Raw genomic sequence first — 17,250 nt, 5'->3', positions numbered from 1 at the left:
CTTGGCTGTCCTGGAACTCTCCCTGTGGATCAGACTGGGCTCAAACTCACAGAGATCTGCCAACATCCACCCAAATCAGCCTCCCGAGTGCTGGGATTATAGGCCTGTGCCACCACAGCCTGGCCTGGTGTTCTTTTTAAAACTTTGTTAACTTTATGTTATGTGTATTGGTGTTTTAACTGCATGCTTTTTTTCCTCCACACTTTCTACAGGTGTTTACATTCCTCCATTTCTGACCCTAACTCAAAGGCATTACTCTCTTCTCTGAATTATTCCAAGATTAAGGCTTGCAAGAGCTGTTCTCATCCTAACCCCAACCCCCGCTAAAAGTAACAAAACGAAACGGTGCCAGAGAGTCTTCTGAGTCTGGTTTTATTATTGTTTTTGTTGTTAGCCTTTATTTTTCTTTTTAATCAAGAAGAATTCACAGATTGGAACCCTTTATTCCCCAGTAATGTTTGGACACCCACACGTTTCTGCTGTATGTGGGAATTTCGGAGAACCCACTCAGACTCATCGTGATCCGTCCCCACATACCCACAACGCTATAAAACTCCACAGAGAGGAACAAACATCCAATCTCCTCAAGTTCTCCAAACACCGAGGATGGGGTTCACAGTGCCAAGAGCCCTTCTTCTGCTGCTGGCAGCCACCCTGTCCCCAACTCTGGCCCTCTCGAGTGAGTACCAGGTGGAGAGAGAAACCATTTCTGAAGGAAGAAACCGGTCACTGGGTTGGGACCGCACCCAGAAAGCCTTGTCTCCGCCCTCGCCCAAGGAGCCCTCCCTTCTCCTGGAGATGGGCAGTCAGTTCCCAGCTCCCTTCTCTCCGCGTTGAGACCTGCGCCCCCTGCACACAGGGGGTGCACCTGTTCCTCGATCTGGCCGGATGCAGGGTCACCGGCCACTCGTAGGCTCACACTCCCTGCAGTATTTCTCCACCGTCTTCTACAATCCTGGCTATGGCGAACCTCGGGTCAGGGTCGTCGGCTACGTGGACAACACACAGATCTTGAGCTTTGACAGCGACAATGAGAGTCAGCGAGTGGAGCCGCGGGTGCCATTTATGGCGCAGGATCCTGAGCATTTGGATGAACTGACGCGTCTCGGCAGGCGCATCTTAATAATTGGCCGAATCGAACTGAGGACCCTGTTCAACTACCGTAGCAAGAGAGAGAATGGTGAGCGACCCTAGATTCGTAATGCTAGTGTACAGTCTCCAAATATTCTTAGGGACATAGGAACATATATTGGATTAATGAAATCCGCCAAGTTTCAGCCATCCTGGGGAAGCTTGAGGAAATTTATTGGGGTTTTATTTCACTGTGAAATAGGCTTTAAGCAATCATGCACAGGCTATGTGTATTGAATGGAGCTAATCAAGAAGACTGTACTGATCTCCCTGGCTGCAACAGGGTCTCACACTATCCAGAAGATTTGCGGCTGCGACGTTGGGCCAGACCACCGCCTACTCCGTGGGTATGAGCAGATCGCTTATGATACCCAGGATTACATCTCTCTGACTGAGGACCTGCGCTCCTGGATCGCAGCGGATACCCAGGAGGCTCAGAGCACCAGGCGCAAGTGGGAGGCAGCTGGGTTTGCAAGGCTTTTTAAATCTTTCTTGGAAGGAGAGTGTGTGACGTGGCTTCTCAAATACCTGGATAAAGGGAAGGAGATTCTGCAACGTGCAGGTAAAAGGGTTAGGGTTGTTTCTGTCCGCCTTTGAGCAGAATTTATGGGAAGAAATAAAACAAATTCATAAGACACCTATTGCAAGGGTAGGTTCTTCTCTGTCCAGCTGGTCCCCCAGACGGGTTTCTCTCTGCCTGCCTGTTCTCAGAGGGTTAATATCAGTTACAATTGTCTGGTCTATGGCTTAGGTCATTACTGGCTAGTTCTCTCTATAAATTAACCCATTTCTATTAGCTTCTATTTCATCCTGGGGCTTCTTGGGTGGCTACTTGGAGTCTTCTGACTCTGCCTTCTCTCTGTGTATCTTTGTTTGGACTTCCAGCCTAGTTTTACTATGCTAAGCCATTGGCCGAAACTGCTTTCTTTATTCATTAATCAATAAAAGCAACACATGGGGCTGGAGAGATGGCTCAGTGGTTAAGAGCATTGCCTGCTCTTCCAAAGGTCCTGAGTTCAATTCCCGGCAACCACATGGTGGCTCACAACCATCTGTAATGAGGTTTGGTGCCCTCTTCTGGCCTGTAAGCATACACACAGACAGAATATTGTATACATAATAAATAAATAAATAAATATTTAAAAAATAAAAGCAACACATATACAGAAGGACATCCCACATCAGGTAATTCCCTTTTGATCTCAGTCCCTGTTTCTGCCATTGCTCACAGATCAGGTGTAGCTACTCAGTCACTGGGTTTTACTCCACTTGGAGGTATACAGGTTCACACCTTTATTGTAGAACTTTCCAAGTAATAGCGAGTTCTGTATCCTTAGTCCTTATACTTTAAGTGCTGCTCTCCAGATCTCCAGCCCAACTCTGGGGATGATCACATGATCAGTGCTCAAGTTGTCCTCAGGAAGGATCAGAAGTTTGTTCTTCTCTGACTCTTCTCAGATCCTCCAAAAACAAATGTGACTCATCACCCCAGACCTGAAGGAGGCGCCACCCTGAAGTGCCGGGCCCTGGGCTTCTATCCTGCAGACATCACCCTGACCTGGTAGAGGGATGAGGAGGACCTGACCCAGGACATGGATCTTATTGAGACCAGACCTGCAGGGGATGGAACCTTCCAGAAGTGGGCAGCTGTGGTGGTGCCCTCAGGAGAGGAGCAGAGATACACATGCCATGTGCTGCATGAGGGGCTGCCTGAGCCCCTCATCCTGAAATGGGGTAAAGGGGTGTGTGTAGGCACAGAGTCTGTCTTAGGGACAGCAGGAGCCCTTCTGCAGGGTCAGGGCCCCTCACTTCTCTCCTCTCCTACTCTCTCTGGCAGAGCCTCCTCCGTCTCCCACCACCCCCATCATGGGAATCGTTGCTGGGCTGATTCTCCTTGGAGTGTTGGTCACTGGAGCTGTGGCTGCCATTGTGATGAGGAAGAGTACAGGTAGGATAAGGACAGTGGCTGAGATTTGGGTCTCACTGAGAAATTTCAAGCCCTGGATGTAAATGTGCCCGTATCCTGTTCTGTTACCATAAAGTGTATCCATTCCTGTGTGCTTAGCCACTTCAGGACTATAATTATAATTATTATTATTATTATTATTATTATTATTATTATTATTATTATTATTATCTCTGTAAGGAACACCTGGAAATAGAGGACAAAGGTTTTATATTGAATATTCTCATGATGTGACGCAAATCTGGGGTGGAGTCTCTAGGGGGGGAAATGGCTGGGAGGATACTTGATCCTTTTCTCATGTTTCCTGACCCTGTTCTAGGTCTGTCTGCGACCATACCCTGGAATATTATCTGTGGTCTAGGACTAGGAGTTTTCTCTGGCACCAACTCATTCTGCTTCCTTCTCTGTCTTTATCCTCCCAGAGATCGAAAAGAATGCAGTTCGATAACCTTATTAGTTTATCTCCACCCCTCATGTCCTGGCATTAGAATTCCTTTTTTTTTTAAGTCTAAAAAGGAAGCAGAGACCTAGTGCCCCATCATTTTGCTAAATAAATATCCCCGCAGCTGAGCACAGCTTGCGTCCTTGGCTCCACGGGTGTACACCTGTACCTTGTGCAGGACCTGGTGTGGATGGGCTTTTGTGTTCTGTCCCTTGATATGAAGACTCAGTTTGGGTTTTTTAATTTTTCTAAATTAAAAACAATGTAAGGTTATAAATTCATATATAAAGTTTTTTATGTTTAAATGATAAGAATTTCCATTATCTTTGTCTATAAGTTGGAAATCAGTCTAGGGAATATTCAGATAGCAATCAGTTAGAGACTTCATTGTATAAACTGCTCACTATTTCTTATACCTGAGGCTGAAGCTCATAGAAGGGACATCATATGTTCCTGTCAACATGACTTCTCAGGGCTGATGATGACATTTGGGACTGTTCATTGTGTGGTTGCTTCTCTGATGGTTGACATCAGGGACCTCAAACCTTGTTTTAGAACTCTCAGGCCTCTTCCCAGACTCTTCCATCCCATCTTAGAATGTAAAGCAGGGAGACCAGATATTACTTTTCTCTTTCTCTCTCTTTAGTAGGTTCTCACTCTGTACCCCAGGCTGGTCTGAATCTCACCATGTAACTGCAACAGCTAATCTTCAGGGCCAGCTGGATTGGATATCGAATCTCCAAGAACTTGCAATTCTGGAAATGTCTGTGAAGTTGTTTCCAGAGAAGATTAACTCAGCAGAGGAGGACGCTATCGAATGTGGGTGACAACAACCCATGATTTGGGGGTCCAGACTGAAGAAAGGAGAAGAAAAGGAGAAAACCAGATAAAAGCCAGCCTTCCCACACTCTGCTTCCTGATGCATGGAGATGTGAGTCATCCCAGCCACAGCTCCAGCTGTCATGAATTCCACCCTGCCTTTCCTGCCAGGGTGGGTTGAGTTTTCTTAAATCAAAAACCAAAATAAATCCTTCTTGCCTTAAGTTGCTTCTTTCAGGTTCTTTTGTCCTTGTTTTTCTTGTTTTACATTAGTGAGATCAGTGAGTGATACAGCTTCTACTCCCATAAACCATCCTGCCTCAACCTGAATGCTGGTATTCAAGTGTAGGGGATACAGTTTGCTTGAAGAATGACTCCTGTTGCCAGCTGTGAGGGAGACTCAAGCATTGACCAGGGGATTCTGGTCTGTTGGGGACCCCTCCCCAACTTCCTCGGTTATGGATGACCCTGGGTAGTGCCGCAGAAATCAGGACACAGGGGATGCAGAGTAGGAGATACAACTGCATACTTTATTGCAAAGCCAGTGCTCTTTTTATAATACTCAAATCACGATTCAAACTAGGTTCCCATAATACATGAAAATAGTTTCATAGACTAGTCACTTGTGAATAATTTCAAGAGCTTCATGCCCTAGCTAATCTAAACAAAAAGCTCGGCGTTCTGGGAATAACTCTTTTTTTTTTTTTTTTTTTTTTGGTTTTTCAAGACATGGTTTCCCTGTAGTTTCTAGAGCCTGTCCTGGAGCTAGCTCTTCTAGACCAGGCTGGCCTCGAACTCAGAGATTCGCCTGCCTCTGCCTTGGGAATAACTCTTGTTGTAATATAATATGTAAAAACACCTCATCAGAAGACAAACCACAACCTAATCAGAGCCTTTGAACTATAGTGCACATCTGTGTTCTCAAGGACTGACCATTGGCAAGGCACTCTACTGAAGGGAGAGGTTTGCCTCCTCCCAACTTGGTTTGCCAAGCCTATCAGCAAGAATGCTACCTCAAGTCTCCCTTGCACAGAGTTTCTATGCAGTTCAAAACCAGCCCTCTACACTGATCTACATTGTTGCAGCTTGTGAGCTGAACATCATCAGGGACTCACTAACAGGAACTCAGTCCAAGCTTATTATACAGAATCTCAGCTCAGACACTCTGAATCTTGAGCTGTCCCAGGGACTCCTGTACACAGGAAAGTTGAGACTTTCTGTCCCTTTTTTTTTTTTGTCTTTTTCTTTTCTCGTACAATACATCCCAACCAAAGCCTCCCTTGCCAGTCCCCCACAACTTCCCCTTCCTCCCAGTCCCCCACAACCTCCCCTTTCCCTCAGATCTACTCTTCCTCCAGTTCACTTTGTGCAAAAGCAGGCCTCCCAATGATACCAACCAGACATCATAAGAAGGTGCATTAAGATTAGACATAAACCATCATATCAATGTTGGAAAAAGCAACCAAGTAGAAGGATCAGAGTACCACTAGCAGGCCCCACACCAGGTAAAAGACTCAGAGACACCCTCACTCCAACTGTTAGGAACCCCACAAACAACCCAAGATAAATAACCACAACATGTATGCAGAGGACCTTGTGTAGATCCATGCAGGCTCCATGATTGCCATTTCAGTCTCTGTGAGGCCCTATGAGCCCTGCTTAGCTGATTCTGTGGCTGTGTTCTCCTCGTGTCCTTGACTCCTCTGGCTCTTAATCCTTCTTCCCCTTCTTCTTCGAGGTTCCTTAATGTTTGACTGTGGGTCTCTGCAGCTGCTACCATCAGCTACTGGAGGAAGCCTCTCTGATGCCTACTGGACTAGGCACCAACCTATGAGTATACAAGAATATTATTGGGAATCATTTCATTTGCTTTTTTATTTTATTTTATTTTTCATTTGTGTTTGGTTCTACCCTAGATCACAGCGCTATCCAACTTCTGGTTCCTGGTCATCCAGGGAGTGTCAGGCTTGAGCTTCCTCTCATGGCTTGGGCCTCAAGTTATATCAGTCATTGCTTGGTCATATCTGCAAGCTCACTTATAAATGAATTTTAGCTGTTAAATAAAGTATAATCACACTACAATCCACAGATTCAGAGATGCTAAAGAACAAGGACTTTATGGGGGATGTATGGATATCCCAGAGGGGGAAATTTCTATACATTTTCTAAGTTTATCCCTGGAACTCTGTATTGTTTCAGGATTGTGGTCTAACTATAACATTCCCTATAGACTCATGTGCTTGAACTCTTGGGCCCCAGCTGATGATGCTGTTTAGAAATGTTTGAAACATTTAGGAGGGAGAAGGTGGCTCTAGAAAACAGTTGTCAGCATGAGATTCCTAGGAGGACAATTCCAGTTCCCCGAGGTACCTTAATTCACAGTCACATATTCAGAAGGAAGGACACAAGTGTCTTTAGACTAACCTCATCCCTGCCAGACCAGGTATATCAAAAAGTTCACGTTTAAACCTAATCCTGGATGTGATGGTGTTTGAGGTTAGGGACTTTGGAGATAATGGGATCAGGATGGGAGCCTTTATTAATGGGATTAGTCCTCTAACTCCAGAGAACCCAGGGAGCTCCTTTACCATGTCTGCATGTTGAGAATTTAGCGTAAGGACAGTGTCCTGTACCAACCAGTAGAGGGCACTCGCCAGATACTGAATTAGCCAGTACCTGATCTTGGATCCCCCAGCCTCCAGAGCTATGAGAAATAAACTTTTGCTCTGTATGAGCTATGCAGTCCCGGTATTTTGTTGTAGCAGCACCAACAAATAAACCTTATCCACAATGCACCTACTACAAAATCATTCTCAAACAGTTATTCCCCAGGATCCAGATCTCCATTAATCCAGTCCTGGTGACAAATGCCTGTAGTACTGGCAGCCAGGAGGCCGAGGCACAAAGACTGAAGATTCCAGGTCAGGCTGGGATATGTGAGACCTGGTCTAAAAGCAGGCAAGGAAACAAACAAATGAACATATGTACCCACACGCACCCAAACATGTCTGTATATGTGAAGATTGCATTCAAACACATCTGGAACTCTACCAACTTTCTTTGGGACAGATGTCCTACAGCCCTGTTCTTCTTGGTACAAGGCAGGCAGACACCTGGATCTTCATTTTCACCCCTTTGCTCCACTGTCGTGCTGACTGTGCTGTTGCTAGGATCTCATGGGTTCCCCTTCATGTGCTTTGCTTTATTTTCTATTCTCTTCCTTCTCCCTTCCTTGCTTCTTCCTTCCTTTCTGTTTTGTTTGTTTTGTTTCTTTTTTAGTTTGTTTTCTTTTGTTGTTGTTTGTTGTTTTTTTGAAACAGGGTTTCTCTGCTTTTCCCCGTCTGTCCTGGAACTAGCTCTGCACACCAGGCTAGCCTCTGTCCCCAGGTGCTATCATCACACAAGCTGACTTCAGACTCTTGCTGTGTAGTTGAGGATAATGCTGAACTCTTTATTCTTCTGCCTCCACCTCTCAGAATTGTAGGTGTATGCCAATGATATAGACAGAATTGGGGTCCCTTTGGAGTTCTTGGTCTCAGCAACAAAGTCATTTAGAATAGACTCAAAAAGAAGATGAAGGATAATTTCATTAGTTAAAAAGGAGAACCTCAGGGTAAGCAAACTGCAAATTCTCGACAGCTTCCTGGAGGAGAGTGGAGCATAGAAGGGAAAGGAACGTTTTAAACTGACATGAGGGTCAGATACATGGCAGACAAGCAGTCATATGGCGAGGAAGGCGGCTTTAAAGAAAGAGGAAGGAAGCTGAAAATGGTGAAGGGAAGACCCAAAGTTTTGAGGAAAGAATGCTTGTAGAAGAGACAGAGAAAGGGAAAAGGACTAATTCAGAAATCAGGCAAAGTTAGAAACCTACATGGTTGTGTCCCAAAAGCTACTACACAGGGGCTAGAGTTCTGGGGAGAAAGAAACATAGTATCTCATTAGAAGACTAATTATTCTTCCTATCTCTTTAGCATGGATTAAGGTGAGCACACTTTCCTAGGGGTGTCCTTCGCCCAAGGAATGATCCTGACCAACTGTAATCCTGCGTCTCCATCCAGCCCAGAGGTTCTGTTCTCTTGCCAGGAGTTTTTTTCTACTTTAACACTTAGTCGTATCAACCTTGTATGAACATGTATTGAAGGAGGATTTCTGATAAAGAACAAAGACATGCAATTGCCTGCTTCTGTAGAGGTAGAACTAAAAACCTGCCAACCACTTAGACAAGAAAAGGCCTCCCAGAAAAGCTGCTTTCTCTGGAGACTATAGAAACACATAAAGTCTGTCTATATTATAAAGTGGTACTATATATATAGCCCCCACGTGGCCCAGAAGTTGCTGTGTAGACCAGGCTGGCCTTGAACTCAGAGATCAGTCTTTCTCTACCACCATGCTGGACACTTACATTTTAATTTATTGTGTATATATGTCTGTGTGTATACACTCAATGTGCAGATGTGAGAAGATAGCTTTTGGGAGTTGATTCTCTCCTTTCACCAGGGGGATCTCTGTGAGTTCAAGGCCACCTTGGGTTACACAAGATGATTCAGAAACAAATCCAGGTGTTGGTGCCCCACACCTTTAATCCCAGTGCTGGAGGGGAAATAAAGTGAGAGGAGAGAGGCTCTGTCCGCTTAGTCTGCAGTCGCCCAACCTTGGTAGAGGTAAGACTTTTCTAGTGGCTTGGCTGCTTTACTTTTTCTGGTTTTCAGGTTGAACCCCTATATCTGTCTCTGGGTTTTTATTATTTGTGCTACTAGCAAGTTCTTCACCTACTGATCCATCCCATTGGCCCCTCATCTGAATTTCCTTGCTGGGAAGTACATGGACTATGGTTAAGAAAGTTAAGAGCAAGATATCTATGGTAAGATCTCCTCTGTATCAATAGGCCCTTATCATGTCTTTTAGGTTTCTGGATTTTCACCAGCACAACTCTTAGACAAATTTAAACATTGAACATTTTTGTTATGGAAGTTTAATGCCAGCACTGTAGTATCATAAGGATGTAGAAATGTTACGTTAGTGAGTTCAAGACCAGTCTGGTCTACATAGCAATTTCCAGGTCAGCCAGGGCTATCTAGTGAGCCTTGTTAGAATCCAGCTACTGCCAGGCCACAATTCCTGCAGCATCCGCAACCCCATCCTGACCTCCAGGTATCACTAATCCCTGTCTATGAATCTCTGGATAATAGACTTTCAGGTATCAGGATTTCTCACAGGAGGAAGTGAGTTTATGTCAAAGTAGGTATTGGTGGCCACACTTTCTGTTCCCCATTTCCTTCTCTGCCTCTTGCTGGGATTCAGAGCCTGGCTGCAGGCTTGTGCTATGCAACCATCTCAGTTCTCAGAGAACTATAAAATGGTACACCTGCTTCTGCCACATGGGCCCTTATTCCCCTCTTCAGAGGCCCCAGACATGTTGTCTGTCTCTGGTGCTGGGGCCTGAACTCCTCTCAGAACCCCACCATGCTGTTGTCTGTCTATCCACGACTTGAATTCACATCCCAGTTGTTTAAAAAAGAATAGTATTTTATTTCTGTACCCCCAGACCAACCTCAAGCTTCCTACATTCCCTCTGAAGAGAATGACATCTTACAGGAAGTATCGTCCAGTGTGGGATTCACACACATGGGGTGGGACCATCACTGACCACAGACCCACAAGTGTTGCCTAGGAAAGGAACAAAGCTTTCCCCTTAGAAGCCCAGGGTCACCTCTCACAAGATGAAGAAAATTCCCCTTCTCAACAGGATGTCTGATTTCACTTCCTCACCTCTAACCCCAACATTTTCAACAACGGAAGATGAACAAATAAATACAAGTCCATTAATTATAAAATATTTAAGTGCCGTAAATTCTGTTTATCCCCTCGTATTGTTGTGTAGTGATTTACAGTGATCATCCTCTGTTCATCTTTCTTAGATTCCCTTAGGCCCTGACTTGTTGTTTCTCTTTGATTTGTATTTAGAGGGAGAAAAGTAGCCCAACATAGAACACCCAGGTATACCATGAATCTCCCTCATTATTTTCACCAATACTTAAATATGGTTCAGATTCCATAGTCTTAACCCAAGGCTCCAGTTTTGTATAGTACATTGATAATGTCTTGTTTTATAACAGACAAACAGAGTTCTTACAGATTCTCTGTTCAGAAAGCTTCTGTTGAATGAGGAGGCCCTGAAGCCTCTAGATCTTAAAGTCAGTGGCTGCAAAACCCTGCTCTAGCTTAGGCCATACCATGGCGAAGTACAAAGCTCACTTCAAAATGCCTAGCACTGATTATTTCTGTCCACTTTATTCTCCCAAACAGCAAGCAGTCAGGTCCATTTCTAGGAAATGCTGGCTGCCACTAATGGATTCCTAAGCCTCCTTTCTCTTGTTCTCTCCTTCACCCACTCTTTCAGGATCTTTTCTCTCTCCCTCAGGAGCTCTGCTTCCTGTGAAACTCTACGTCCAGGACTGTCCATATCTCTGAACTGCAGTTGGAATGATTTTAATAATAAGCCTCTCAGCTATATTACCACAAAAATAATGATTGCTGGAAGCTTCCCTGAACAGCCCTTTCCTTATCGGTCCGTCTAGTGCCTTACTTTTCACAATGATTGGACCCCAACACAACACACGGACCCCAGTGTCTGTGTGCAGTGGCAGCAACAGTCATCCTGATTGACAGCACTAGCCTCTTATACAAGGATCCTCATTCACCCCCAGCTCTTAATGCTGCGGTGTCTACTCCCTTACAAGTCCTTAAGACACAATGTCTATGGGCCACAGACCTCCTGTGAAGAGGTCCTGTCAACAACATTCCTCATCATCAGTGACACTGAACACTTTACATCTGTCTGTCTATCTATCTATCTATCTATCTATCTATCTATCTATCTATCTATCTATCTATCATCTATCTATCTATCAATTATCTATCTATCTATCTATCTATCTATCTATCTATCTAGCCCTCTTAGTCCCAGATCCTCTTTCCCTCAGCATGACCATCTCACAGTTATAAAAATGGTGTGAAGCAAAAAGAGGCTCTTGGATGCCTCTTCAAATAACCCAGATTTATTTGTCTGTGGTGATGCCTCTTAGAAAGCAGTCTTAGAAGACAGATTATAATTGGCTGTGCCACAGTTTCCCTAGGACACACTAATCCCACTAGGGAGTCAGCCTATACTAATGCAACCAGAAGGACCAGCTTTCCAGGCTGCTCCAGGGTTGTCAAAAGAACACCACAGAGTGGCAGGATTTCGGAATAATTTTTTTCTACCTGAGCATCTAAGAAATGGAATGAGACACACATGTGTACTGACGGTCACTCTCTCTTTTCTTTCCCCATATCCATCCCTCTCTTTGTAACACATAACTAATATATATTCAACAGAAACTCTTTAGGCAATATAAATTTCACTTGAAGTTTACATTTCATTTCTAAAGTAAATGATAAGGAGCGGAGTTTCTGATAACACACGTGTAATAAATCTATCAGGTTCCTAAGTAGTGGGGCAGCTGCAGCTGTAAAGAAGATCCAGCCACTCTGTTATCTACTAAGGAGATAGCCTATAAAGGGTTATAAAGGGGACTATAAAGTTAAACTATTGGGGAGTCTAGAAAATAGAGAAATTGTGCATTATATTCTATATTTCTAAGTGTAATAAGCATTTTTAAACTAACATTTTGTGATTGACAATCATAAAAATGACAGCTTCTCTTGAACTTAGAGCTCTGTCTGACAGGGAAGTGCAAATAGCAGCCTGCACAGCTGGGAGTGAGTGAGGACTTCAAGGGGCAGCTGGGAGGCTCCTTGGGGTGTGTGTGTGTGTGTGTAATAATGCAGAGTGCTGGACACTCTGCCAGGGACAGTGAAATTAAAGGTGTACTAAAGGGAGGTCCTTGGACCTTCCCCAAAGCAATGCACCTTATCCTCTCTGAGGAGTGGATGGGGGTGGAGGTGGGGGGTAGGTGGAAGGTGTGGGAGGAGGAGAGGGTGGGAACTGGGATTGGTATGCAAAATGAAAAAAAGATAGTTTGTTTTCTTTTTAAAAAAATAAGTGAAGAAAAAATAAGTGAAAGAAAAGAAATTATGAACTGCAGGGCGGAGGGCAGGTGGCATAACACTTGAGAAGACAGCAGAGTAGTCTGTGACTTTTAAATAGTTAGAAATCTGCTGGAATAAATATGTATTATTGGTCAGAACATGATGGTTAGGAATTTCAAAGGGTGAATATTTTTTCATAGGTTTGCGTTAGGAATTTTCAGGTTCATGGTTCCAGCAGATAGGAGAGGGTTATCCCAATAATCAGGCAGAGAGGGAGAGGTACTCACCCAAGAAAACAGGCCTGTGAGGAAACAAACCATAGATTAGTAGTACTTTTTTCAAGTCTGTCTTGAGCTATGGGCATTGGTTGATCCAAGTTGATCTCCTGAAACTTGTAAGAACCATCTTTAAGAGGCAAAAATGTCAGATATGTTAGCATTACTATTGTTTGTAGCTGTATTGAAATCCATGCTGTAGAAGAGCCAAGGAGACTCATATTTTCAGTCACACTAAAAGCTTGGAAACCTAAAAATAATTTTGACTAAAAGCAGTAATATCGTTGGACAGGGGTGACACAGGTCTTTAATCCCAACACTCAGGAGGCAGAGGTAGGCAGATCTCTGTGAGTTTGAGTACAGCCTGGTCTACAGAGTGTATTACAGGACAGGCTCCAAAACTACAGAGAAACCCTGTCTTGAAAAAGAAAGAAAGAAAGAAAGAAAGAAAGAAAGAAAGAAAGAAAGAAAGGAAGAAAGAAAGGAAGGAAGGAAGCAGTAACATCTTAAGTGTGTGTGTGTGTGTGTGTGTGTGTGTGTGTGTGTGTGTGTGTGTCTAGAGGAGCAGATGTATATAGATTGGGAAGATGTTTTTATTGTAAGAAGCATTTTTGAGTCTGCATTTAAAAATAACCAAAGGGAATATAAAATCCTGAGCTTGTGCCTATGATAATAGTGATGACATTTTTGAGAGCCAGATTAGTATCTTATTAGAGTTTTATTTATTTTTTTCTTTATATACCTCAAATCACCTTTGCTAATAAGATGTTTGGCCCCCTCCATGGGTCTGTATGGTCTTTAGGTATTAAATCTAGGTCTGAGATTTTCTGTAAAGAAGTAACGTGGGGAATGGACCCCACTTTTTACCAGACAGAGGAATTGATCCCGAAGTGTACAAGGCACAAACAGAGCTGCAGCCCCATTCAAGGCAGGGCATAGCTTTGTCCTTTGTAAGAAGTTTAAACCTTTTAGGTGCCGAGGGCTAAGTAAGGAATTGATCATATTAATACTTAGCATGTTTACAAATATATTTTGAATACATTAGAGAATTTGATAATTTATAAGATGATCAAGCATTAGTTTGTATTTTAAAAAATATCTTTAATAACTTAAAATTTAAATAAAACTTATCCTTAACAGTTTATAGTGTTAATTAGTGGCTAGGTGATTAACTTGTATTCTTAATTATTTCTAATAGTTTACAATTCAAGTAAACTTATCCTTAACAGTTTATAGTTTAATTTAGTTGCTTTTATAAACTTAGAACTTTATATTTCATCCCTGTTAGGTTTAGCCTTAAAAATAATAATTTTAAATTGAGGTTCTTTTAGTATGGAAACAAAAGCTCTTAATCATAAATATAATATATAGGGAGACTGTTAACTTTATAAATCTTTTTACAGTGTATTATGAAATAAAATAAGTGCAATAAAGAAACCAAAATAATTGTTCCATGAGTGAAAGGAGTGGGGAAGGTTTATTCCAAGAAATTTTTCTGGTGCAGCCAGCTTGAAATCAGAGAGAAGGGGGAGGGATGCAGATATCAAGAGAAAGCAAGAGACTTTTAAGCAGGGAGCAGGGAGCAGGGAGAAAAAGGCAGAGACTCAAACAGTAAGTGTTCTGATGAACAAAACTTTTAATCCAAGGATGTCTCCAAATAGATTGAAAGACCTCCTGGAATTTCCCAAATTACAGAAGAAACGCATCTCTTTATGATGGGGGCCCCATAGAGTTAGTGGGAACTTCCTGAAATGCTCACGACTTTTGTAAACAAAACAAGGAGCTCCGTGGCTACATTTACTCAGAGACAGGGAGATGAGAGGGGGGGGGGAGGGAGAAAGGGAGAAAGGGGGAGAAGGAGAGGGGGGAGAGAAGGAGAGAGGGAGAGAGAGAGGGAGGGAGAGAGAGGATTGATTTCCAGTGGGACTAGGAGAAGACAGCTGAAGAAATAGGTCCTGAGTGCTGGGATAAAGCAAGAGGATCATCTTTTAATTTCCAATTAGCATAAGTGGCTTGGCTAGCACAGCAGACGCAGTCAGCCTGCCAGAGAAGCTTGCTTTAGAGTTAATTAAACAGCCTTAGCTTGGCAAAGCTGAGATCCTTGGCCACAAGCAGTTTGGAAGTTAACTCTTTCCTTTCCCAGTGATTTGTCCTGCTGAATGCTCTATTAAGGCTATTAAGAATATTGCTCTTAGCTGGGTGGTGGTGGCTCACACCTCTAATCCCAGCACTCAGGAGGCAGAGGCAGATGAATCTCTGTGAGTATGAGGCCAGCCTGGTCTAAAAGAGCTAGTTCCAGGACAGTCTCCAAAGCTTCAGAGAAACCCTGTCTCAAAAAACAAAACAAAAAGAATAGTGCTCTTTCTAAAACTTCTATTTTGGCAATAGAAAACACGGACACTATTAAATTTACTCCCAATAACGAGTACGGAGTTTGCCAAAAAGTTTGCACAATCTGGTACCTACATAGTCTTACCTTCATCTGGTGCTCCATGTACCAGCTGATGCCATCATGACTGCTCTGTTACAGGTTGTTCACCTTCCACTAAGATTGCTACAGCCAAGAAGCTAAAACTGCTGGGTGATGCTGGCACAGGCCTTTAATCCTAGCTCTCCAGAGGTAGAGGCAGGAGGATCTCTGAGTCTGAGGTTAGTTAGGCTGGTCTACAGAGATCCAGGATGGCCAGGGATACACAGAGAAACTCCATATTGAAACTCCCCCCCCCCGAAAAAAAGTTAAAACCATATGCATTGGCAGATACTAAACACTCATCCTCAAATGCCCCCATTGGTTTTGTACCCACTTCACAGGCCTGTATTTATCTCTGACTAATACTATCCTCATGTACCACACTCTGAGAAGAATAAATGACTGCAAAAGTCTGTCCAAATGGACTTCTGTGACCTTTAACACTTTGTCTTGAACATGTCTTCTATAAAACAGGATATATGTGCTCCTCATAGTTGAGGGGCTAAAAAAAAAAATGGTTTTCCCCCCAGAGTTCCTACCTCAGAAAGAAGTTTATGTAATACCACTAAACCACCCATCAAATGAAAGAAAAGTATCCCCCTGGAAGCATATGGATCAAAGCAAATGAGATCAGGACAACTGGAGAGGGCCAGCCCTACAAGTTACCTTAGGTTGCCAGGCCAGTTCTCAAGCCACAGAGGCAGACAGCACCATAAAGTAGACAGCCATTTCCCAAGGTCATGGATCAGGTTCCATCTACTTCCCTTCTTATAGTGGTCTTTGTAAAATTCTCCTAAAGATAAAGGTATTGCTTTATTATTATTATTATTATTATTATTATTATTATTATTATTATTATTAATTTTTCAAGACAGAGTTTCTCTGTGTAGCTATGGATGTCCAGGAACTCCCTTCTTAGACCAGGCTGGCCTTCAATTCACAGATCTGCCTGCCTCTGCCTTCCGAGTGCTGGTATTAATGGTTTGTGCCACCACTGCCCAGAAAGATAAAATTTGAAACATTTTCCTTGTGCTTTTCTCTTTGTGGGTCAATCATTGATCTCCCTCATGTAATGTCCAACACACACACACACACAGACACACACACACATACACACACATACACACACACACACAGCAGTCAGCCTGTCCTCACCTTTCAAGTGCTGGGATTTCAGGTCTCTGTCACCATACTGAGCTTTGGTCTGCATTTCTTAAAACACAAAACATATATTCATCAGACAAATGAGGCTAAACCATTTGTGACTTGTAGTTGGTTTAATGGGATTTTGATGAAATGTGCTTAGATTTATTCTTTTCTGATTACTTAGTCTTATTCTAACTTACTCTTTTCTCTGCTTAAAGATTTATTGCCATTTGATTATTTGTCTGAGTTTCCTTTTCTCAGCTACCTACTTCTGTGTGAAACTTACAGGGAAATTTGAGATAGGGGAAGTGACAGTCCAGGAACTAGGAACTCTGGCATGCTGAATTTTTTTTCTGTTTGTCTTGTTTTTTGAGAAAGTGTCTCTCTCTCTCTCTCTCTCTCTCTCTCTCTCTCTCTCTCTCTCTCTCTCTCTCTCTCTCTCTCTCTCTCTCTCTCTCTCTCACACACACACACACACACACACACATACACATACTGGCTGTCCTGGAGCTCACTATGTACTCAAATTCGTGGTGATCTGCGCGTCTCTGCCTTCAGAATACTGGGATCAAGGCATGCCCCATCATGCTTAGCTTACACTGTTTTTGTTGTTGCTGTTTATTTGTTTTGCTTTTCAGTTGTTTTGTTTACTTTACATTATTTTCCATGCAAATGGGCAAAACTGCACCGTTCACAGAAATTACACAGATTGGGAAGGCAGTCTCCAATTAGAGGCTGACAACACAGACCCATCTGGCACACGGAAATAACACAAGGCTCAGCACAAACAGATCAGTAAGGGCATTTCAGGAAAATAAAAGGAAGAAGATTACAGTAGGAATCAGTATATGAATCTCATGGAAAGTTGTAGAAGTCAAGGCATAAGGCAAAATTCATCATGATGATCTCAGAGAGCTCCTCCTTAAGAACACAGTTTCTCAACTGCAGCTCCCGAAGTTTTCTCCTACTT

General features: G+C 43.1%; 1 protein-coding gene across 1 annotated transcript; it reads left to right on the top strand.

Annotated features, from left to right (window-relative positions):
* The first annotated feature begins 606 nt into the window (after positions 1-606).
* On the top strand, positions 607-15,268 carry LOC119823811 (HLA class I histocompatibility antigen, alpha chain G-like). Its single transcript, XM_042055778.1, is given in 7 exon segments — positions 607-679; positions 914-1,180; positions 1,415-1,693; positions 2,590-2,865; positions 2,969-3,079; positions 7,121-7,279; positions 15,195-15,268. Coding segments are annotated over 7 exon segments (1,239 nt in total).
* The last annotated feature ends 1,982 nt before the right edge of the window (positions 15,269-17,250 follow it).

The sequence above is a fragment of the Arvicola amphibius genome, chromosome 9, assembly GCF_903992535.2.
Source record: "Arvicola amphibius chromosome 9, mArvAmp1.2, whole genome shotgun sequence".
NCBI lineage: Eukaryota > Metazoa > Chordata > Mammalia > Rodentia > Cricetidae > Arvicola > Arvicola amphibius.
Note: the sequence above shows the minus strand (reverse complement) of the source record. Positions and strands in the feature narration are given on the sequence as shown.